This window comes from Narcine bancroftii, chromosome 2, assembly GCF_036971445.1.
Source record: "Narcine bancroftii isolate sNarBan1 chromosome 2, sNarBan1.hap1, whole genome shotgun sequence".
Taxonomy (NCBI): Eukaryota; Metazoa; Chordata; class Chondrichthyes; order Torpediniformes; family Narcinidae; genus Narcine; species Narcine bancroftii.
This window is the reverse complement of record NC_091470.1, coordinates 180,630,156-180,654,836: the sequence shown is the minus strand read 5'-3', so window position 1 is coordinate 180,654,836 and position 24,681 is coordinate 180,630,156. Positions and strand designations below refer to the sequence as shown.

General features: G+C 51.7%; 1 protein-coding gene across 7 annotated transcripts in view; it reads left to right on the top strand.

The window, feature by feature from the left end:
• Window positions 1–20,707: 20,707 nt before the first annotated feature.
• The window catches only part of ddx39b (DEAD (Asp-Glu-Ala-Asp) box polypeptide 39B), a 67,452-nt gene continuing 63,478 nt past the window's right edge, over window positions 20,708–24,681 (top strand). For 4 of the 7 annotated variants that reach the window (XR_011351900.1, XR_011351899.1, XM_069919454.1 and 1 more), the window contains exons 1-2: window positions 20,708–20,795; window positions 22,786–23,025. Coding sequence is in view for 5 of the 7 variants with exons in the window: in XM_069919454.1 (XP_069775555.1) it covers window positions 22,815–23,025 (211 nt within the window). In the remaining 2 variants the exon portion in view is untranslated. The other 3 variants (XM_069919453.1, XM_069919452.1, XM_069919451.1) reach the window with 3 other exon arrangements.

Genomic DNA, 24,681 nt, shown 5'->3' with positions numbered 1-24,681 from the left:
GTACGTTCTCCCTGTGTCTGCATGGGTTTGGGCTCTGGTTTCTTCCAACCATTCGAAATGTACCGGGGTGGGCTGTAGGTTAATTGGCCGGCATGAACCCATGGGCCAAAATGACCTATTACCGGGCTGTAGGTCTGAATTTTAAACATTATTCTGGAGATACTCAGCAGGTCACACCGTATTCTTTATGTGGCGAAGATAAAGGTACATAAAAAAAGGTTCGGGCCTGAACCCTTCATCAAGTTATGACAAAATGTAGGCAGGCGCCTGACTAAAATGTGGGAGGAGGGGCAGCACAGGCCCACAGGCTACAGGTGGATATGGGTGAGATGGAACAAGGGAGAAAAGCTGAGAAGGGACAGGTGTCTGAATGAAAAGGGGTGGGAGAGTGGGGAAGTAACAGAGGGATGGGGAAGAGAGGCAGGACTGGCCAACAGGAAACTGGTGGTCAACATAAATGCCATCTGCCCAGATGGAATGAGGTCTTGCCCCTCCAATTCTTAAGTGGCCTTGGCTTGGCCCCTGGACAGACACATCAGCGTGGGAGTGCACAGAATTAAAATGGGTGGCCACCAGGAGATCCCCATGACTGCTGCGGACAGAGCGGAGGCACTCAGCAAAATGATTTTCCAGCCTCTCCTGGAGGTCAGCGCGGGGGTGCACTGATGACTCCCACAGGTTCGTCAAAGCTGCTTCACGTGGTTGGAGCCCCAAACGGTGGTGGGGGAGGGGGTGCGGCACAGATGTGGCACTTCCTAAGGCCGCAGGGGAAGGTTCCGAGGAGGTGGGGGGGGGGTGATTGGTGGGGGAGGGATGAATGGATGAGGGAGCAGTCCCTGCAGAAGGCGGGAGGGGAGGTGTTTGGAATGGAGCAAATTGAGGCAACAGTTAAGAAAACAATTGGATTGGTGGGTCAAGCACAAGCAGGTGGGTCTTGTGTGGGTGGGATTTTCAGTTGGCGTGGGCAAGTTGAGCCAGTTTCCAGTCTCTACGACCCCCTAACTGGGCACCATGGTTAGCGTGGCTGCTCACGCAACAGTATTACAGTGCCAGGTTCGAATCTGGCGCTGGATGTACGGGGAGGTTGTACCTTCTTCCCCACGTCTCCGTGGGCTTCCTCCGGGTGCTCCAGTTTCTTCCCACCCTCCAAAAACATGTTTTTTTTTGGCTTAGTTGAACAAAAGAGCCTGTTACCGTGCTGTGTGTCTAAACTAAAAATGTGTAAATTTAACAGATGAAGCTGGAAGGCCTCAGCAAGTCAGGCCGCGTCAGTGGCGAGTAACAGCCAGTCAACACTTCAGGTCCAGATCAAGATCCTGACCCTTCCTCTGCACAGATGCTGACTGACCTGTCACTCCCCTTCCCTCCAGGTTCTCCTAGTCAGGAAATAATGTCAGGGCTGGTGGTTGTGCAGGGAACAGGAAACCGGCTCCACGTCTCCCACCATCAGAGAGATTCTTCATGCTTGGAAGCCTTCTGACTCATTTTTGTGAGATTAGTCACAGGGATGCAAATCTTATGGAATTGAATACCAGAGAACAATGAGTAACCCCTCCCCCTTGCTGCAATTCCCTCTGTTTTGACCTAGACCAGCAGCAATAGAAATTCACCAAGACAATGGTCTCTTACTCAACTATAAACTTAACCTATGTTGTGCATGTGTGTGGGGAAGATCCCAAACCATTACAGTTCAGGTACCGATCTGAAGAGATTACTTGAATTTAAAGTTACATTTTGGGGTTGAAAGTCAGTCTTTTAAACTGCTGTTCAAAAGTACTCAAACTCACACATTCTTGTGGATTTGCTTTCAGAGAAATATTTCTCCATACAACTCTTTTTCCCCCAATTCCCTTCCTGCGTGGCGATTTCACCAGCCCAGGCAAGGGTTCAATGAAGTGACCATTACAAGGGGACACGCAGAACTGCCCTCTCTTGACAAAAAGGCTCTTTCTTTCGAAGCCAGATTCAGTGGTCCTTCCCTGTCAACAGAACGCACAACAGGACCTCTCTCATGGAAGGTCACTGCATCTCTGACTTCAGATGAAGGAAGCATGGTTCAATATTAAAGATGCCTTCTTGAAATGTTCCATTCACATGATATGACATCACCACTGGTTCAAGTTTAAAAACAAGTCTCCGACTTGTCTTCACAGGTCATGAAGCAGATTACTTTTTGTTTACACAAGTGTTTCTCCAGCAAACATTCATTGTCTTCAGTATTTCTAAGGAACAATCCCTCTAGTTTTATAGCTTTTAACTGGCTTCTGCTTGGATTTGAATTAGCAGACACTTAGTCTCTGACAGACCTTTCTTATCTGCTAACATGAATATGTGGTGCCTTTCCCTATCCAAACCCACCCACTCAACTTTACTATCAAATATATTTTATCAAAGATTAATAATAATTTAATTCTCTAAACCTCATTAACCCCACCCCAGGCCCTTGCCCGATATCTCAACGCTCCTCTAATTCGGGTCCAAAGGTAATCGGTGTAAGCGTTCAGTCATGACGGAGCTCGGGAAATTGCTCCCTGAACACTCCCTCTACCCACGTCTCCTCTCGGGAGATTCACAGCCAACTGCAAACTCCTGCTTGATCCGCTGTTCGGACCGCTGAGTTCCAGCTGTTCCCAGCTCTTCTTTTGCTTTGAGCCCACCGTGTCCCCATCTTGCCCCTTTCTGAGCAAATCAGGTCGTTTTATGTTGATCAGGTTTATTTAATTCCTTGTCTAGATCGTAAGAGCACAAGAATTAGGAGCAGAAATAGGCCATTCAGCCCATCGAGTCCACCTTGCCATTTAATCACTAGCTGATCCGCTTGGCCCCACTGTCCGACCTTCTCCCCACAACCTTTGACGCCCTGGCTAATCATGAACCGGTCAATCTCTGCCTAAAACACACCCAATGACCCGACCTCCACAACTGCCCATGGCAACAAATTCCACAGATTCTAGTTTGGCGGGGGGGCGGGGAATCAGAATGCGAGTGCAGAGATTAGGGTCGAAGGGAACCAGGGTGTTAGGGTTAGGAAAGAAGAAAATAGAAAAAAGTCAAAAATAATGTCCAGTAAAGATGACAAAAAGGACAGGCAGGTGAAATAGAATTGCACGCAGTAAAATCAGTAACAGATAATGGTCTAAGGGGACTGCACAGAGCATTAGGAATAGACAACCTTGTTGGTCATCTACAGATTGAAAGATATGACATTATCCCCATCACCCAGACATGGCTTAATGATGGATGTGATTGGGAGCTGATGGTCCAAGGATGCACAGTGTATAGGAAAGATGGGCAGGCTGGTAGAGGAGGTGGTGTGGCCCTGATGGGAAGCAATCTCTCGAAAGGGCAGAAATGGTAGAATCCTTATGGGTGGGGCTAAGAAATGGCAAGGGTAGAAGGATCTTACTGGCAGCTATTTACAGGCCCCCCCCCCCCCCCCCAACAGCAGCGAGGAAGTGAACTACGAGTTGTACAAGCCGCTTTCAGGTGCTCGGACGCAGATAATGCACCAGCAGATGCGGCTGGGGGGGGGGGGGTAATGCAGCTGGGACGTTCAGGTGGCCGCGGAGAAGCCTTTCTGTCACCTGAACGTGGCAGCTGAAGGAGAGCCGCGTCTGAGCAAATGCCGGACTCCTACGAACTGTGGCTGTCGTCCCACTGCTGCTTTCAGGTGTAACGGTGGATTCTCGGAGCCAGAGAATATACCTACAGGAGGAGGGTAAGGGAAGTGCTCCTCGGGGCCGGGTTCACCAGACAGCCGCATTGGGGGAGAATAGGCAGCTTTACAGTCGGGCATTGTGGCCACCTGAAAGCAGCTCTAGAAAAAGTGTGTCAGAAGGAAAATGTCAAAATGATCTTGAAAGGGGATTGGGAAAGTCGGGAAGGTTTTAGACCTCAGGAGAGAGGGTTTGGAGAATGTCTATGGGATGGCCTTTTTGGAGCAGCAGCTTGTCGATAAGGCCATCAGCGGCTTTGGATTGGGTGACGGGTAACGAACCTATGGTGATTCGGGAACTGAAGGCAATGGAAGTAGCAATCGTAACGTGGTTGAGTTCAGCTTCTAATTCGAAAAGGCAAAGTCATTGGGGATGAGGAAATGGCCCAAGTTGACTGGAGATGGAACGACAGCAGAGCAGAATTGGAGGATATTTCTACAAGATGTGAGGAAAGTGCAGGATAGATAGATTCCAAGGAAAAGGAAGATTATGAATGGAAAAATGGCATAAATGTGGGTTAAGGCTAAAATAAAAGCAAAAGGGAGGGCTGACAAGGAAGGAAAGTGTAAAAACAGAGGAAACTTTAAAACTTACTGTGACAGAATATTTAGGTGATTTGGGAGGAATTGTTAGATCAGTTTGCACACATACATTTTAAAACACAATACTTGCAGGACTTTTGCAGAGTACTTTTAGCAGGAGGCAACAAAGCATTGACAGCAGCTTGCCTGGGAGAGCATATGATCCTTGTGGGCAGAGGAGAAAAGTTTTGCTCTCTGAGAGGGAGGGTGTGAAACAAAGAGGAGAGACACAGAAATCAGTTCCTGGGGGGACAAGCTTTGGAAGGCTGCCTGGTCAAAGGAGAAGAGTGGCAATCTGAAAAATGACCTGAAAGAAAGAGGATCATCTGGAGAACCCTGAAGAGGGCAAGTTTTGTCAGCAAGACTGATTGAGAAGGAATCAGTTGCGGATGTCCTGGAAAAGGAATATCTCTCTGAAGACCACCAAGAACCCTCCTGAGTGGTAACCATTTGCCTGTTAAGCACCAAAGACTGGTGAACTTTCTTAATGCTCACTTCTGTGCACAGCACAAGAATTGCCTGCAACCAGTGAGATTGGACTGTGATCCAAAGAACTTTTCTAATCTTAAATACACATTACACACACCTGTGCTTAGTATTAGAGGGGGAAATTAAGTAGGTTAGGTTGGTTAAATAAGTTGATAGTAATAAGTTAAAATTTAATTCTGTTTTCTTGTTCAATTATAATTAAAAACTACATTTGTTTAAATAACCCTGTGTTGTGGTGCAAATCTATTGCTGCTAGTTTTTGGGGTCCTCTGGACTCCGTAACATTACAGAAAGAGACAAAGTCATTAGGAAAGAAAAGATGAATTATGAAGGGATGTTGGAAAATAACATACAAAATGGTAAAGAGTTTAAAAAAAAAAAATATATATATATATATATAGAGTAAAAGAGAGACACGGGAAGATATGGGACCGATTGAAAATTATGCTGGAGAAATTATAATAGGTGACTATTTTACCTCAGTCTTCACTGAGGAAGACCACAGCAAAAGACCTGATAGTCAGAGGTCTTGGGAGATAGAATTAAGTACAGTCAGGATTGCTAGAGAGATAGTGGTTAGTCAGCTGAATGGACTATAAAGATAGACAAGTCTCCCGGACGCGATGAGGTGCACCCATGGATTCTGAAGGTGTCCTCTTTGGAGATTCTGGAACCATTGGGATTGATTTTCCAGAAATCAATAGACCCTGGCATGGTTCTGGAGGATTGGAAGGTCACAAATGTAGAGAGGGAGGCAGAAAAAGGAAATTATAGCCTTATTAGTCTGACGTCGGTGGTTGGAAAGTTATTGGGAGTCGATCCTCAAGGATGAGGTTGTGAAATAACTCGAGGAGCATGGCAATGAGAAAGGAAGATCCCCCCCCCTCCCCCATGCCAACCTAATGGAAGAGGCAGATTATTATTTGGATGAGGAGAAAATTTAGAAGTGCAAAGGGACTTGGGTGGGGGGGGGGGGGGGGGAGGTCCTCATGCAGGATACCCTAAAGGCGAACCATCAGGTTGGATCAGCAGTAAAGAAAGCGAATGCTATGTTGGCCTTCGTTTCAAAGGGAATAGTGTAGAAGAGTAAACAGGTGTTGATGAGGCTCAATGGGGCATTGGTGAGACTGCATTTGGAGTAACTGTGTAGAATTTTGGCCCCCTTATCTGAGAAGGGATGTAATGATGTTGGAGAGAGTTCAGAGAAAATTTACCAGGATGATTCCTGGAATGCAGGGCTAACGTGAAGAACATTTAGCAGCTCTTGGATTCTATTCTTTGGAGTCTAGAAGAATGCTGAAAGGATTGGGCAAAGTCGATGTGAATAAGGTGTTTCCCTTGGTGGGTAAATCCAGGACAAGAGAACGCAGTCATAGAATTAGAGGGTACCCATTTAAAACAGAAATGAGGAGAAATTTCTGTAGCATAGGGTCGTGAATTTGTGGAATTCGCTGCCACGTGCAGCTGTGGAAGCCCGATCATCGGGGGAGTTTAAGGGGGAAGGTTGACAGGAATCTAATTAGGCAGGGGATCAAGGAACAGGGGGGGAATTTGGAACTAGATATGAGAACAGTTGAGCTCAGGGTGGAGCTGTGGAGCCGACGTGACGGGCCGAATTACCTACTGCTGTTCCGTGATCTTGCGAGATCCACCACCCTCTGGCTGAATTTCTCCACAACTCTGTTCTAGGCGAACACCCTTCAAACCCGACGTTGTGCCCTCTTGACCTGCACTCTCTAAGTTAATTTAGACACACAGAACGGTAACAGGCCATTCCATCCCATAAACCTAAATACACCAATTAACCTACAACTTAGAGGAAACTGTCTCACGTAGCCACTGGGAGAACGCTGATCTCCCCAATTCGCACGTTGAGAGATGTGGACAGCACTAGTTCAAAGAAGGAGCCATGTCAGAAGAAACACCAACTTTATTAGATACCAGGAGCACCTGCATGTACATTTTGACTCTTCACAGGACGCAGTAAGTGCAGAGAGTGCCACAAGGAGGTCTTTGTCGGCCCTGCTGTCTCCCAGCTGGGGAGGGAGATCACATTCCGGCCTCCCAGCCACATCACAAGCTGTGGAGGGGAACAAAAGGAGAGGTGGTGGATGGAGGAGGGAAGCTGCGGCCAACGTGCTCTGGGTCAGCTCATCCCGCAGCCTCTGTCAATTAATCAGACTGTTCTCGGTATGAATCGCAAGGACAGGACGCGGACCGCGGCTCTTTGAAGTCTAACGGAGTAACAGGTCAGAGGGAGCACGAGCCCTCTAACTCCAGCCCATCACTCTAGGGTCAGGGCAAGGTTCCTGTCGCAAACACTCTGCACTCAAGATGGAGAAGATTCACTCACCCCCTTTGGCACAGTGCAGGAACTGGTCACGGATTCAGAGGGATTTCAGTTCCTCAGGTTCAGTCTGAATCTACCCCTCCAGGCACTAACGTGCATGCGCCTTGGGCCATCAGTAGTCACGGGAACGCACTCCATCAACAGTCCCACAGAGCATGGACAGTGAGCAGCAGCTGAACTGAACAGCCATTTCCTCCAGGGCTGGTGAGTATGGGGGAGGGGGGGGTGGGGGAGAAGAGGGAAAGGGGGAAGAAAAAGTCCAAATCAGACAGTTTTCCAGAATCAGGGGATCAGGAGCGATCAGAGCACTGTGAGATTCGTCAACTTCAATTCAGTGACTCTAGTCTAAAAGACGTCATCATTTAATGCTCTGCTGCATGTTACTCCCCCCTCCCCCACCTATTGTCCACATACCTGCTTGGGAGGTGGAGTCAGTCCTCGGACATGTCGTCTCCGTCCTGTGAAAACAGGAAACGCCCCGTCAATCCAAGAGCCAATCTGTCAGCGATACGGGGAGGGGGTGTTGGCAAAATCAAGTGGCCAGGATCGCAGAGGAAAGTGGCAAACGGAACTGAGACCGCCCACTGAGTGAAGCCTTCTGCATGGGGTGATAATATAGAGAAATTTGTTTAGTTGGGGGGATGGGGGTGGTGAATCGGTGGAATTTGTTGCCACAGGCGGTTGTGGAGGCCGGGTCATTGGGCAGAGATTGATAAGTTCTTGATTAGCCAGGACTTCAGTCATGGCTGGGCAGTGGGGCTGCAATAGAATTGCGGTCACGGCAACGCTAACCGTGCATGATATCGAATAGCACAGGCCCTTCGGCCCACAATGTTGTGCTGACCAATGTAAATCTACTCTGCAACAATCAGATTTATCAATAACCTTTAAGTTTCTTACATCCACGTGCCTATCTTTGGTATTTATTTTTATGCTTCATTCCTTGGTGTGTTTTATGTATCGAGTAGGAGTTTCAGCAAATCTGTACCTTGTAGTTCTGTGTATGACAATCAGACACATCCATGCATATTCCCCATTAACCCTCAATCTTCCAGATATTTAATCACCGCCACCATCAATCTCTGCAGAGGCAGAGTACCAACACTTCGAGAGAATAAAACTCTCAGTCCTTAGTTTTAAATTACAGGAATCTTATTTCCAGCCTCGCTCCCTTAGTTGATGACTCTCCTACCAATGAAACCACCTCGTCTCTCTCACGGCCCCCCAGGACCTTACCTCAAGACCCCAGCCGTCCACACACTCTCCTGCCCACCTACAAAACAGAGGGGATCTTGAACAGTGGCCCGTATTCGCGGTGACAATAGCTGAGGAGGTAAAGGAGCAATCAGAGCACTGTGAGATTCGTCACCTTTAATTCAGTGACTCTAGTCCAAAAGGCATCATCATTTACTGCTCCGCTGCACAGGAAACCCATCTACTCCCACCCACCCCGATGCATCCACTGTCCACGTACCTGCTTCGGAGGTGTGGGCAGTACCACAGACACGTTGTCTCTGACCTGTGAAAACAGGAACCACCTTGTCAAGCAAAGGGGCAATATGTCAGCGGGGATGGGAGACCCGAGTGGCCAGGGACACCAAGGGAAGTGGTAAATGGAGCCAAGAATGCCACAGGCACCGATCTCCTGTTCAGTGAAGCCATCTGCGTGGGCTGCAGATGTGCAGAAATTTGTTTAACCCGGGGTGGGGGGGGGTGTGAATCGGTGTAATTTGTTGCCATAGGCGGTTGTGGAGATCGGGTCATTAGGTGTATTTAAGGCAGAGGTCGATAGGCTCTTGATTAGCCAGGACTTCAGTTATGGCTGGGCAGTGGGGCTGTGTGGGGAAATGGATCAGCGCCTGATTGAATAGCGGGGCAGACTTGATGGGCGGAATGGCCTATTTCTGCTCATTACCCTGGTCACAAACTCTTCAGATTGCTCCCATACAGAGTCTTGAACCCCCCCCCCCCCTTATTCTCCACAACACTCCCCAGCCCATGGGATCTTCCCACAACACGGCCGAGGACCAAAGATCGATGTATTGTAACCGCGCTTCTTTTTGCACTAAGGGCACATATTGTCCTCGTGAATTTATTATTTTTACTCATTTTACGTTTTATTTACAACTCGGTAAGAGCTGTTTCCAGGCATTTAAAACCATGCCGCCCAATTTCACCCAAATTAATCTACTGCCCCGTAGGTTTTTTTGGGGGGGGGGGGTGGGGGAGGAAACCTGAGCCCCCAGAGAAATTCGCGGAGAATGTACAAACTCCTTGCAGACAGAGGCGCATTCAAACTCAGGTCGCTGGTGCTGTAATGGCATTGTGCTGACTGCAACACTAACTGTGCATGGTATTGAACAGTATGGACCTTTCGGCCCACAACAATGTGCAACAATCAGATTTATTAAAAGCCTTTATGTTTCTTACATCCACGTGCCTACCTTTGGAATGTATTTTTTATGTTTCATTTCTTGGTGTGTTTTATGTATCTATGGAGCTGCAAGGAGGAGTTTCAGTAAATCTGTACCTTGTAGTTCTGTGTATGATAATCAGACACATCTGTGCATATTTCCCTTAAACCTTAAATCTTCCAGATATTTAATCACCGCCACCATCAATCTCTGCACCCAGAGGCAGAGTACCAACACTTCGAGAGAATAAAACTCTCACTCCTTAGTTTTAAATTACAGGAATCTTATTTCCAGCCTCGGTCCCTTAGTTGGAAACACACCCACCAGTGAAAAGACCTCGTCACTCTCACGGCCTCCCAGGACCTTACCTCAGGACCCCAGCCATCCACGCACTCTCCTGCACACCTACTAAACAGAGAGGACCTTAAACAGTGGCCCGTATTCGCGGTGACAGTAACTGTCCACAGTTACTGAGGAGCGATCAGAGCACTGTGAGATTCGTCACCTTTAATTCAGTGACTCTAGTCTAAAAGGCGTCATCATTTAACGCTCCGCTGTACAGGTAACCTGTCCCCCTGACGCATCCACTGTCCACGTACCTGGTTGGGAGGTGGAGTCAGATCATCAGACACGTTGAATTCAACCTGTGAAAACAAGAAACACCTCGTCAAGTGGAGGGCAAATTCCGTCAGCGAGCATGGGGAGGGGGTGTGGGAAACCCGAGTGGCCAGTGACAAGAGCACAGGAGTGGGAGGTGCAGAGATCGCTGAGAAATGAAACGATGGAGAGTGAATGAACGCAAGTGGGTAACGGAGAGATGGACGCAGTGAAAGCAGATAGAGGTGAGGGGAACCAAAATTACAACACGTAAAGATTTCTCTCATCAGGGTTCAGCTGCTGGACACTCAAACCAGAGGCCATTTCACTGCAACATGAAGCTCAGTTCCCGACATTACCACAAGAATACATAACCAACTTTTCCAGCAAAATGTCGGCTGGTGCCTGAATAAAATGGTTGTGGGGATGGGCAGGGAAGGAGCAGAGTCCCACAGGCAGGAGGTAATAGGGAGGGAGGGCACTTCAGCAAAGGGGGAGGAGAATGGCTCTGTAAATGGGATGGGGGAGCGGAGAGCTGGAGAAAAGGTGACAGAGGGATGGGGGAGAGGGAGATCAGGAGTGAGCTCGCAGAAACTGGAGAATTCGATGTTAATGCCGTCCGTCTGGCTGGAGATTGCGCTGGGATAAGATGAATTGTTGCTCCTTCAGTTTAGGGACGCTCAATACACGAGGCCATGGACAGACTCATCAGCACGGGAGTTGGGTGACGAATCAGAGCAGCTGCCCACTGGGAGAATGAAATTCTACGGACCCGTTTTACATCACAGGATGCTTGTTGCCTGCCCTGTCCCCTTGAAGGTGACTCTCCCACCAGTGAAACTACCTTGTCCCTCTCACAGTCCCCCAGGTCCTTACCTCAGGACCCCAGCCGTCCACACTCTCATGTCCACCTGCAAGACAAAGAGGACCTTGAACACTGGCCCGTATTCGCGGTGATAGTAACTGATGAAGCAGAGGAGTGATCAGAGCACTGTGCGATTCGTCATCTTTAATTCAGTGACTCTAGTCTAAAAGGCATCATCATTTAGCGCTCCGCTGCACAGGTAACCTATCCCCACCCCCCCCCCCCCCCCCCCGACGCATCCACTGTCCACGTACCTGGTTGGGAGGTGGGAGTCAGATCATCAGACATGTTGTCTCCAACCTGTGGAAACAGGAAATGCCTGGTCAAGCAGAGAGCCAATCCTCCAATTTCCGTCCGGGTGGTCTGGGAGGGTCAGTACACAAGGCCAGGGACAGAGTGTCAGCATGTGAGTGGGGCGCAAAAATTAAGTGGCTGCCGAATGGGAGAAAAAAATTCTTCTGCCCTCAGTTTTAAATCACCGGATGCTCATTTCCAACCCCGTCCCCTTGGATGTGACTCTCCCACCAGTGAAACCACCTGCACCTGCTCAAGGCCCCTCAGGACTCCAGCCGTCCACACACACTCCTGCCCACCAGAAAAACAGAGGACGTTAAACAGTGGCTGTATTCACAGTGACAGTAACTGATGAAGCAGAGGAGCGATCAGAGCACTGTGAGATTCGTCACCTTTAATTCAGTGACTCTAGTCTAAAAGGCGTCATCATTTAACGCTCCGCTGCACAGGTAACCTATCCCACCGACTCATCCACTGTCCACGTACCTGTTTGGGAGGTGGAGTCAGATCATCAGATATGTTGAATCCAACCTGTGAAAACAGGAAATGCCTCGTCAAGTGGAGGGCAAATTCCGTCAGCAAGCATGGGGAGGGGCTGTTGGGAAACCTGAGTGGCCAGTTGACGAGGGTACAGAAGGAGTGGGAGGTGTGGAGATCACTGGGAAGGAGGGAAATGAAAAGCTAGAGAGTGAATGAACAAAAGTGGGTAATGGAGAGATGGAGACAGTAAAACCAGTTTTATGGTGGGTGGGGTTGGGGGGAGGGAGGGGGTCACCAAAATTACAACAGGTAAAAGATTTTTCTCATCAGGGTTCGGTTGCTGAACCTCAAACCCGAGGCCCATTTCACAGCAACGTGAAGCTCAGTTCCCGCCATTACCACAAGAATACGGAAAATGACAGAAACACAGAGGTCAGGCAGCAAGAGAATTAAGAACACAACACTGAAGAAACCCAGCTGGTCAAACAGTGCACTTTATATAGCAGAGATAGATACATAACCAACATTTCGGGCTTGAGCCCTTCATCAAGGTATCAGCAAAATGTAACAGGTGGCTGAAAACAGAAAGGCGGGGCTCAGCCCCACAGGAAACACAGATATCATCAAGGTATCAGCAAAATGTCAGCTGGTGCCTGAATAAAATGGTTGTGGGGATGGGGAAGGGGAGGAGCACAGTCCCACAGGCAGGAGGGTACTCCAGCAAAGGGGGAGGAGAATGGCTCTGTAAATGGGGATGGGTGGGCGGAGAGCTGGAGAAAAGGTGAGAGAGATGGGGAAGAGAGGGAGATCAGGGAGTGGGCTCGCAGAAACTGGAGAATTTTATGCTAATGCCTTCTGTCCGGCTGGAGATTGCCCTGAGATAAGATAAACCTTCAGTTTAGGAATGGTCAGTACACAAGGCCATGGACAGATTCATCAGCATGGGAGTGGGATGAGGAATCAGAGCAGCTGCCCACTGGGAGAATGAAATTCTATGGACTAGTTTTACATCACAGGATGCTTATCGCCTGCCCTGTCCCCTTGAAGGTGACTCTCCCACCAGTGAAACTACCTTGTCCCTCTCACAGTCCTCCATGTCCTTACCTCAAGACCCCCCAGCCGTCCACACACTCTCATGCCCACCTACAAAACAGAGGGGACCTTAAACAGTGGCCCGTATTCACGGTGACAGTAACTGAGGAGGCAGAGGAGCGATCAGAGCACTGTGATATTCGTCACTTTTAATTCAGTGACTCTAGTCTAAAAGGCGTCATCATTTAATGCTCCGCTGCACAGGTAACCTGAGCCCCCGACGCATTCACTGTCCACCTACCTGCATGGGAGGTGGAGTCAGATCATCAGACACTTTGTCTCCAACCTGTGGAAATAGGAAACAAGCAGAGGGTCAATCCGTCAGCGGGCATGGGGAGAGGGTGTTGTAATGGAGAGATGGACACAGTGAAAGCAGCTAGAGGTGGGGGTGTTACCAAAATTACAACAGGTAAAAGATTTCACTCATCAGGGTTCAGTTGCTGGACATTCAAACCAGAGGCCATTTCACTGCAACGTGAAGCTCAGTTCCCGACATTACCACAAGAACACAGAAAATGGCGGAAACACAGATATCAGGCAGCAAGAGAATTAAAAACACAACACTGGAGAAACCCAGCTGGTCAAACAGTGCATTTTATATAGCAGAGATAGATACTTAACCAACATTTCAGGCTTGAGCCCTTCATCAAGGTACAAGCAAAATGTAACAGGTGGCTGAAAACAGAAAGGCGGGGCTCAGCCCCACAGGCAGGAGGTAATAGGTAGATAAGGGAGGGTGGGGACATCAGCAAACAGAGGGAGGGTGATGGGTCTGTGCACGGAGAGGGAAGGGGGTGGAGGGCTGGAGAAAAGGAGACAGAGGGATGGGGAAGAGAGGGGAATGGGGTGAGGTCTAGCAGAAATCAAAGTTAATGTCATCTGGTTGGAAAGCGACCAGAAGAAAGATTAGGTGTTGCTCCTCCAATATTTGGGTGGTCTTGGTGGGACAGTGCACAAGGCCATGGACAGACTCATCAGCAAGGGAGTGGAGAGCAGAGTAATAAGGTGGTTGCCCACTGGGAGAATGAAATTCTATGGACCCATTTTACATCACAGGTTGCTTATTTCATGCCCCGTCCCCTTGAAGGTGACTCTCCCACCAGTGGAACTATCTCATCCCTCTCACAGTCCCCCAGGTCCTTACCTCAGGACCCCAGCCGTCCACACACTCTCCTGCCCACCTACAAAACGGGCAGGGGGGGGGGGGGGGGAAACCACCTTAAACAGTGGCCCGCATTCACAGTGATAGTAACTGATGAGGCAGAGGAGCGATCAGAACACTGTGAGATTCGTCACCTTTAATTCAGTGACTCTAGTCTAAAAGGCGTCATCATTTAACGCTCCGCTGTACAGGTAACCTGTCCCCCTGACGCATCCACTGTCCACGTACCTGGTTGGGAGGTGGAGTCAGATCATCAGACACGTTGAATTCAACCTGTGAAAACCAGAAACACCTCATCAAGTGGAGGGCAAATTCCGTCAGCGAGCATGGGGAGGGGGTGTGGGAAACCCGAGTGGCCAGTGACAAAGGCACAGATGGAGTGGGAGGTGCGGAGATCGCTGAGAAATGAAACGATGGAGAGTGAATGAACGCAAGTGGGTAACGGAGAGATGGATGCAGTGAAAGCAGATAGAGGTGAGGGGAACCAAAATTACAACACGTAAAGATTTCTCTCATCAGGGTTCAGCTGCTGGACACTCAAACCCGAGGCCATTTCACTGCAACATGAAGCTCAGTTCCCGACATTACCACAAGAATACATAACCAACTTTTCCAGCAAAATTTCGGCTGGTGCCTGAATAAAATGTTTGTGGGGATGGGCAGGGCAGGAGGTAATAGGGAGGGAGGGCACTTCAGCAAAGGGGGAGGAGAATGGCTCTGTAAAATGGGATGGGGGGAGCGGAGAGCTGGAGAAAAGGTGACAGAGGGATGGGGAAGAGAGGGAGATCAGGAGTGAGCTCGCAGAAACTGGAGAATTCGATGTTAATGCCGTCAGTCTGGCTGGAGATTGCGCTGAGATAAGATGAATTGTTGCTCCTTCAGTTTAGGGACGCTCAACACACGAGGCCATGGACAGAATTATCAGCACGGGAGTTGGGTGACGAATCAGAGCAGCTGCCCACTGGGAGAATGAAATTCTACGGACCCGTTTTACATCACAGGATGCTTGTTGCCTGCCCTGTCCCCTTGAAGGTGACTCTCCCACCAGTGAAATTACCTTGTCCCTCTCACAGTCCCCCAGGTCCTTACCTCAGGACCCCAGCCATCCACACACTCTCATGTCCACCTGCAAGACAAAGAGGACCTTGAACACTGGCCCGTATTCGCGGTGATAGTAACTGATGAAGCAGAGGAGTGATCAGAGCACTGTGAGATTCGTCATCTTTAATTCAGTGACTCTAGTCTAAAAGGCATCATCATTTAGCGCTCCGCTGCACAGGTAACCTGTCCCCACCCCCCCCCCCCCCCCCCGACGCATCCACTGTCCACGTACCTGGTTGGGAGGTGGGAGTCAGATCATCAGACATGTTGTCTCCAACCTGTGGAAACAGGAAATGCCTGGTCAAGCAGAGAGCCAATCCTCCAATTTCCGTCCGGGTGGTCTGGGAGGGTCAGTACACAAGGCCAGGGACAGAGTATCAGCATGTGAGTGGGGCGCAAAAATGAAGTGGCTGCCGAATGGGAGAAAAAAATTCTTCTGCCCTCAGTTTTAAATCACCGGATGCTCATTTCCAACCCCGTCCCCTTGGATGTGACTCTCCCACCAGTGAAACCACCTGCACCTGCTCAAGGCCCCTCAGGACTCCAGCCGTCCACACACACTCCTGCCCACCAGCAAAACAGAGGACGTTAAACAGTGGCTGTATTCACAGTGACAGTAACTGATGAAGCAGAGGAGCGATCAGAGCACTGTGAGATTCGTCACCTTTAATTCAGTGACTCTAGTCTAAAAGGCGTCATCATTTAACGCTCCGCTGCACAGGTAACCTGTCCCACCGACTCATCCACTGTCCACGTACCTGTTTGGGAGGTGGAGTCAGATCATCAGATATGTTGAATCCAACCTGTGAAAACAGGAAATGCCTCGTCAAGTGGAGGGCAAATTCCGTCAGCGAGCATGGGGAGGGGCTGTTGGGAAACCTGAGTGGCCAGTTGACGAGGGTACAGAAGGAGTGGGAGGTGTGGAGATCACTGTGAAGGAGGGAAATGAAACGCTAGAAAGTGAATGAACAAAAGTGGGTAATGGAGAGATGGACACAGTAAAACCAGTTTTATGGTGGGGGGGGGGGGGGGGTGGGGGGGGGTCACCAAAATTACAACAGGTAAAAGATTTTTCTCATCAGGGTTCAGTTGCTGAACCTCAAACCCGAGGCCCATTTCACAGCAACGTGAAGCTCAGTTCCCGCCATTACCACAAGAATACGGAAAATGACAGAAACACAGAGGTCAGGCAGCAAGAGAATTAAAAATACAACACTGGAGAAACCCAGCTGGTCAAACAGTGCACTTTATATAGCAGAGATAGATACATAACCAACATTTCGGGCTTGAGCCCTTCATCAAGGTATCAGCAAAATGTCAGCTGGTGCCTGAATAAAATGGTTGTGGGGATGGGGAAGGGGAGGAGCACAGTCCCACAGGCAGGAGGGTACTCCAGCAAAGGGGGAGGAGAATGGCTCTGTAAATGGGGATGGGTGGGCGGAGAGCTGGAGAAAAGGTGAGAGAGATGGGGAAGAGAGGGAGATCAGGGAGTGGGCTCGCAGAAACTGGAGAATTTTATGCTAATGCCTTCTGTCCGGCTGGAGATTGCCCTGAGATAAGATAAACCTTCAGTTTAGGAATGGTCAGTACACAAGGCCATGGACAGATTCATCAGCATGGGAGTGGGATGAGGAATCAGAGCAGCTGCCCACTGGGAGAATGAAATTCTATGGACTTGTTTTACATCACAGGATGCTTATCGCCTGCCCTGTCCCCTTGAAAGTGACTCTCTCACCAGTGAAACAACCTTGTCCCTCTCACAGTCCTCCAGGTCCTTACCTCAAGACCCCAGCCGTCCACACACTCTCATGCCCACATACAAAACAGAGGGGACCTTAAACAGTGGCCCGTATTCATGGTGACAGTAACTGAGGAGGCAGAGAAGCGATCAGAGCACTGTGATATTCGTCATCTTTAATTCAGTGACTCTCGTCTAAAAGGCATCATCATTTAATGCTCCACTGCACAGGTAACCTGAGCCCCGATGCATCCACTGTCCACATCCCTGTTTGGGATGTGGACTCAGTTCCTCCACAAACTGCCTTTCTTCCCCCCCCCCACCACAATTCCCCCAGAGGCCCACTCACACCTTGTTCCCCCAAAGCTCTCCGTTCCCCCCCCAAAGCTCTCCGTTCCCCCCCTGAGCTCTCCAACCCCCATTCCCTCCCACAGACCCCATCCATCCCTGTTCCCCCCCCCCCCCATTTGGGCCCATCCCTCCCTGTTTCTCTCTCTTCCCCCCCTCCCAGCCCCATCCCTCCCTGTTTCCCCCTCCCAGGCCCCATCCCCATCCCCATCCCCCCATCCCCATCCCTCCTTCCCCATCCCTCCTTCCCCATCCCTCCTTCCCCATCCCTCCTTCCCCATCCCCCCCCCCCCACCTCCATCCCTCCTTCCCCGTTCCCCCACCCCCCGGCCTCCATCTCTCCTTCTCCGTTCACCCCCTCAGGCCCCATCTCTCCTTCTCTGTTCCCCCCCCCCCGGGCCCTATCTCTCCTTCCCCGTTCCCCCCCCCGGCTTCCATCTTTCCTTCTGTTTCCCCCCCAGCCTCCATCTCTCTCCTTCTCCGTTCCCCCATCTCTCCTCCCCCACCACCAGCCCCATCTCTCCTCCCCCACAACCAGCCCCCAATTTCCCCCTCCAGCCCCCATCTCTCCTTCTCCGTTCCACCCATCCCCCGTGCCCTATCTCTCCTCCCCCACCCCGGGCCACATCTCTCCTTCTCCGTCCCCCCCCGGCCCCATCTCTCCTTCTCCGTTTCCCCCCCAGCCCCCATCTCTCCTTCTCCGTTCCCCCCATCCCCCGTGCCCTATCTCTCCTCCCCCACCCCCAGGCCCAAATCTCTCCTTTTCCCTTCCCCCGGCCCTATCTCTCCTTTTCCCTTCCCCCGGCCCTATCTCTCCTCCTCCCTCCTCCCTCCCCCCCGGCCCTATCTCTCCCCCTCCCTCCCCCCCCGGCCCTATCTCTCCCCCTCCCCAGGTCCTATCTCTCCCCCCCCCCATCCTATCTCTCCCCCCCCCAGGTCCTATCTCTCCCCCCCCCAGGTCCTATCTCTCCCCCCCCAGGTCCTACCTCCTCCCCCCCCAGGTCCTACCTCTCCCCCCCCCCCACCCACCCACCCCACCCAGGCACCATCTTTCTCTCCTTCTCCGTGCCCCGGGGTCCTATCTCTTCTTACCCCCACCCCCCGGGCCCTATCTCTTCTTTCTCCCCCCCCCCCCACCCGGGCCCTAACTCTCCTTCCTCCTCTTCCTACCTTCCTCCTCTCCCCGTTCCCGCCCTTCCACACCTCTTCCCTCCCCTGACCCCGCTCCTCCGACCTTCCGCTCCGGACCACGTGTCGCCACCGAGCCTCAGGAGCCCAGGCAGCCCAAGGACCCCGCTTAGGTGTCCGCCCCTTTCGCCTGCCAGGGCGAGGCTTCCTTCACGCACAAGATAAATATGTTTTGTGACGTTACATTTTATTTCGGTTCTTTAAATTATGCAGCTGGATGCAGGGAGAGTGAATGGGGTAATGGAGGGAATGAAGAGGGGGGTGATGGAGGGGAGAGGGGGTGGATGAGGTGGTGTAGGGGATGATAGAGGGAGAGGAGAGGAGTGAATGGGGTAGCAGAGGGAGTGAATGGGAGTGGAGTGGAGAGGGAAGATGGGGTGATAGAGGGAGAGGAGAGGAGGGGGAGTGGATAGGGTGGTGGAGGGAGAGGAGGGGGTGGTGGAGGAAAGAGGAGGGGGTGGTGGAGGAGAGAGGAGGAAATATGATGAAGGGGAGTGCTGGAGGGAGTGGGGATCAGGCAGGGAGGCAGGGAAAAGGGAGTGATGAGGGGGTGATATGGGGGAGAGGGGGAGTTCAGAGTTTAGATTTATTGTCAGAGTACATACTTGACATCACATACATTATTTTTCCTGCAGGTGAGGCTCTACTCAAAAAGATAGATACACATGAACAAAGAAATGTAAAAATGCTGATGCTCTCTGACGGTAGCTTTCCCTGTAGATATTCTCGACGGTGGGGAGGGTTTTACCCATGGGGTCCTGGGCTGTGTCCACTACCTTTTGCAGGGGTCTACACTCGGGGGGTATTAGTTTCCCTGTAGCAGACCGTGATGCAGGCAGTCAGCGCACTTTTGAAATTTTCCAGGGTCTCCAATGTCATACCAAACTTCCACAACGTCCTGAGGAAGTAGAGGCGCTGACGTGCTTTCTTCACAATGCCATCAGTGTGTTGGGTTCAGGAACGAACCTTCAAGATAGTGACTCCCAAGAACTGATGGAAGGAAAGGGGAGCTGAAAGAAGGACACTTTTGCTTCTCTTTCTCCTATTGTTGGGGGTGCCGGGCAATGCTTATGGTGACTCTTTGTAAGCCTATAATTTAATTTAGACAAAATTTAGATAATTTTAAATTTAGCCCATGAGCCTGTGGCCACCCAATTACACCCAATTGATTCACAATGTTTTAAACTGCAGCACCCAGGGGAAAACGCATAGGGAGAATGTGCAAACCTGTTACAGTCAGTGCCAGAGTCGAACCTCGGTTGCTGTAACAGTGTTGTGTCAAAAACCGCGCTGACCGTGCCACCTTGTTTGCAGGCAAACGTTAAAGGGCGTGCAACATGAAAGTCTGCAGACTCCGTGGTGGCAGTAAAAACGCACAGAAACGTTGGAGGGACTTGGCTGGTCTTTCAAGGAGAGAAAGATGTATTGACAACGTTTCAGGCCTGAACTTGAAGTACATTGTGTATGTTACAATAAAGGAACCTTTGAGAGGAATGAGGGAAAGAGAGAGAGAGAGAGAGAAGGGGAGGGGGGGTTAATGGAAATTGGAGAGGTTGATGTTAATGCTGTCCACTTGAGGCACTTTCAGGTGGCCAAAATACCCCATATTCTACCCCTATGCGGCTGTTGGGAAGCCATCTGAAAATGGAGAACCTGGCCAGGAGGAGCACTTACCTCACCCTGCCCTTGTAGGTATAATCTCTGGCTCCAAGAATCCCCCGTTGCACCTGAAAGCAGCAGCGGGATTACGGCCACAGTCTGCAGGAGCCGGCGTTTGCCCAGACGCAGCTCTCCTTCAGCCGGCGCGTCTGGGTGACAGAAAGGCGTCTTTCTCTGCAGCCACCTGAACGTCCCAGATGCACTCTCCCCAGCCGCGTCTGCCGGCGCGTTATCTGCATCCGAGCACCTGAAAGCAGCTTTGGAGAGCACCCAGGCAGGATATCAGATTTATTGTCAGAGTGCATACGTGACTTCACATCCCACCCTGAGATTTTATTTCTGTGGGTGAAGCAGAATTACCACAAAGTGGTAGGGGAAAAAAAAATGTGCACAGCGTATAAATATACACAAATAAAGAACTGTAAACAGATAATGAATGTAAACAATCTGACTTTAATACAAAGGATCAATAAAATGTACAAGTAAGAGTCCTTAAATGAGTGTGAAAATGACACTGGGGGTGCTTGGTTTTACATTGAACAGAGAGAAGCTTCTCTCCCATCTGGGACCATATCCCTCTGCATGCCCTGGGGATTGGAGCTCCAGGGAGACGCATGCGCAGTGCACTGACGGCACTCGCGGGAGAACGCCTGCGCGGTGTGAGGAGGCCTTGGGTTTCGGGCCGAGGGGGTTTCAGGTCCGGCTGGAGGCGAACGGAAAGGTGCCCGGGGTGGGGGCAGTGCGGGTCGTGTTGGAGTAACGTGAGCTGGGGCGGGGGGGGGAGGGGAGCGAGAGGACGTGGGGGGGAGGGGAGCGAGAGGACGGGAGGGGAGGGGAGCGAGAGGACGGGAGGGGAGGGGAGGGGAGCGAGAGGACGGGAGGGGAGGGGAGCGAGAGGACGGGGGGAGGGGAGCGAGAGGACGGGGGGAGGGGAGGGAGAGGACGGGGGGAGGGGAGCGAGAGGACGGGGGGAGGGGAGCGAGAGGACGGGGAGAGGGGAGCGAGAGGACGGGGGGAGGGGAGCGCGAGAGGACGGGGGAGGGGGCGCGAGAGGACGGGGGGAGGGGGGCGAGAGGACGGGGGGAGGGGGGCGAGAGGACGGGGGGGAGGGGGGCGAGAGGACGGGGGGAGGGGGGCGAGAGGACAGGGGGAGAGGGAGGGGGGCGAGAGGTCGGGGGGGAGGGGAGGAGGAGGGGGTGAGAGAACGGGGGAGGGGACGAGAGAAGGGGAGGAGGGGGAGGGGAGCAGGGTGAGGAGGGTGTGAGAGAATGGGGGAGGGTGTGAGAGGACGGGGGAGGGAGGGGGCGCGAGAGGACGTGGGGGAGGGGGCGCGAGAGGACGGGGGAGGGGACGCGAGAGGACGTGGGGGGCGAGAGGACGGGGGGGGGCGAGAGGACAGGGGGGGCGAGAGGACAGGGGGGAGGGAGAGGAGGAGGGGGTGAGAGAACGGGGAGGGGACGAGAGAAGGGGGAGGGGAGCGAGAGGAGGGGAAGGGGAGCAGGGGGAGGAGGGTGTGAGAGAATGGGGGAGGGAGGGGAGCGAGAGGACGGGGGGAGGGGAGCGAGAGGACGGGGGGAGGGGAGCGAGAGGACGGGGGGAGGGAGAGGACGGGGGAGGGGAGGGAGAGGACGGGGGAGGGGAGGGAGAGGACGGGGGAGGGAGAGGACGGGGGAGGGGAGGGAGAGGACGGGGGAGGGGAGCGCGAGAGGACGGGGGGAGGGGAGCGCGAGAGGACGGGGGAGGGGGCGCGAGAGGACGGGGGAGGGGGCGCGAGAGGACGGGGAGGGGGCGCGAGAGGACGGGGGAGGGGGGCGAAGAGGACGGGGGAGGGTGGCGAAGAGGACGGGGGAGGGGGAGAGAGGTCGGGGGAGGGGAGGAGGAGGGGGTGAGAGAACGGGGGAGGGGACGAGAGGAGGGGGAGGGGAGCGAGAGGAGGGTGTGAGAGAATGGGGAGGGGGCGAGAGGACGGGGGGGCGAGAGGACGGGGGAGGGGGCGAGAGGACGGGGAGCGGGGGGAGGGGAGCGAGAAGACGGGGAGGGGGGCAAGAGGAGGGGAGGGTGAAAGGATGGGGAGGTGTTGTCCCTCCAATTTATGGGTGTCCTTAGTTTTCGAAGTGCATTTGGTGGATATGGGTGGGAGGGTTGTACAGGGAAAACAGCTGACAAGTAATAGGGCTGGGGGGGGTATCTCTTCAAATGGTGGGGAGTTGGAGTAAAGGAAACAGGAATAGGGACAAAGAGAAACTCAGGGGAGGGAGTTAACAGAAACGGGTGAAGTCATTGATGATGCCTTCTGGCTGTAGAATGTCCAGAAAGAATATTAGTTGCTGTTCCTCCAACTTGCCAGTTTGGCAGTGCTTGAGGCCACAAAACAAGGCAAGAACATGTGGGAATGGGGTGGAATTGAAGTGGGAGGTCTCTGTTACTGAACTGGAGAGAGGGAAGGTGCTCAACAAAGTGTCCTCCCAGTCTGCGTCCAGTCTCTCCGGTGTAGAGGAAGCCATGTAAAGAAATGGCCCGCTTGCACCCACACCTCCTCCCTCACCACCATTTGGGGCCCCCAAAGTAGTCCTTCCAAGTGAAGCAGCATTTATGAACCTGCTGGGGTTGTCCACTGCATCTGGTGTGAGAAAGGGAAATCCCAGCAGCATCTGCAATCTTTCCTGTATAACTGCGGGAGTTACAAAGCAGTTTTATTCTCCAAATTGCAGTGAAACTCCACTGACCTTCACTGCACAAAATGGCAGAGAATGACGTGGACAATGAGCTCCTGGACTACGAGGATGATGAAGTGGAGAACCAGGTGGCAGGTGACGCCTCTGATGCGCCCCTCAAGAAAGACGTGAAGGGTTCCTATGTGTCCATCCACAGCTCTGGCTTCCGTGACTTCCTGCTGAAACCAGAACTGCTGCGCGCGATTGTCGACTGCGGCTTCGAGCACCCCTCTGAAGGTACCCAAAGCTGAGGCGCCTTCGGCTGCCGCGGGCAAGAGGGAAATGGCTGCGGGGGGGGGGGGGGTGGTGGGAGAACCTGAACAAGAGCTGTGGTGGCTTCACCAATTACCCACTGCCCTTGGGTTGGTGTGAGGGTTATTTTTCTGACGTGCACTCGCTGCACACAGAGAACCTGGTCCCAATTTAACAGTCTCGATAATGGGTTTCTTTACCATTTTGAAGGATACATATTTATGCATTTTTTTCAAAGTAGCAACACGGGGCAGAAAGACCAGGATAAATTTCTATTTTGACAAACTGAAATGCAGATTATACTAATTTTAAAAAGTAAAGCTCCCTTCAAGATTGTGAAATAAAAACCTCTTTGGGGCTTTAGTTGTTGTGATTCATTTTCAAGCAAGGGTAATGGAAAGGTTTTCCTGCTGATTTTAAAAAAAACCTCACAATTTGTAATAGGGTTGCTTGTTGACCATTTTGACCTCCAGAAGGTCAAGAATCTGGTTTCAGTGTTTCTTGCACTGATTGAAACTTGTTAATTTAAGTTTGATTTTATCATTCAGGTGGTTTGCCGTTCGGTACGGGCAATCACTTCTCTCCATCCATCATGATCTCTGACCCTTCGAATTGTAGTTGCTGCCTCCCCTGTTCTCTTTCAGTGAAGGCTCTGTCTTTGAGCTGAGACCGTAGTTGATGTTGAGTTCATGTTTACACAAGGGGAAAAAGTACTGATGTGGTTTCCCCGTTGTCTTCTTCAGTTACAGTGTCTGTGCTGGATGAGTTATCCTGGCCCACTGATCAGCAGATTCATCTGCCCAGCGTTTTTAGTTTTAAAACCATAAATTCCGATTTGTAGAATCTGCCTGTAAAAACCATCCACCATCTGCAATCCACGTGACCCTCATTGGGAGGCTAAACAGGTACCACACCTTGCCCAAGGGTGACCTGTCGGCTGTCGGACGGAAGGAGCGTCTGACACCTCCTTTTGCTAAGTAATTGTGCAGCATCGATAATTTAATTTAAATATACAGCACAGGCCTTTCTGCCCTGTGCTGCCCAATTGGCTTCCAACCCCTGTACATTTTGAGCGTTGGGAGGAAACCGAAGCCCCACTGGGGAAAGCCCACGCAGACACAGGGAGAATGTACAAACTCCTCATAGACAGCGCCGGATTTGAATTCTGGTCGCTGGTGCCCTTACTGTGAAAAGCTTGTTTTGGCATCATTTTAAAAAGTCAACCCTCTTGCCACCATTCTGGGTTTTAAAAAATTCACAGAAAGTGCGGTTTTGAAAACCAGAGTGACAAGGTTATATGGTGACAGCGGTCATACAGGGCTCCTCATGTCTTAACACTGGTTCACTTCTCAGGAGGGTGGGAATCCGGCCCTGTCGCTCCATGCTGTCAGTCATAAACCCCGGTGAGGGGAACGCGGCTTCCGTGACCGCTCTGACGGCATTTGCGCTCTCCCTGGCAGTCCCGACCTCAGCACCTCTCGTTCTCCCAACAACTGCTGCCCCTCCTGCGGTTGCCCAACTCCACCGTTGTTGCGGTTGCTGGACGGTGCAAGCTTGAAACGCCACCTGTTCTTCTCCTCCCACTGGATGCTGTTTGGCCTGCTGCGCAATGTGTTGAGCTGCTGTAAGTTAACCTTACAA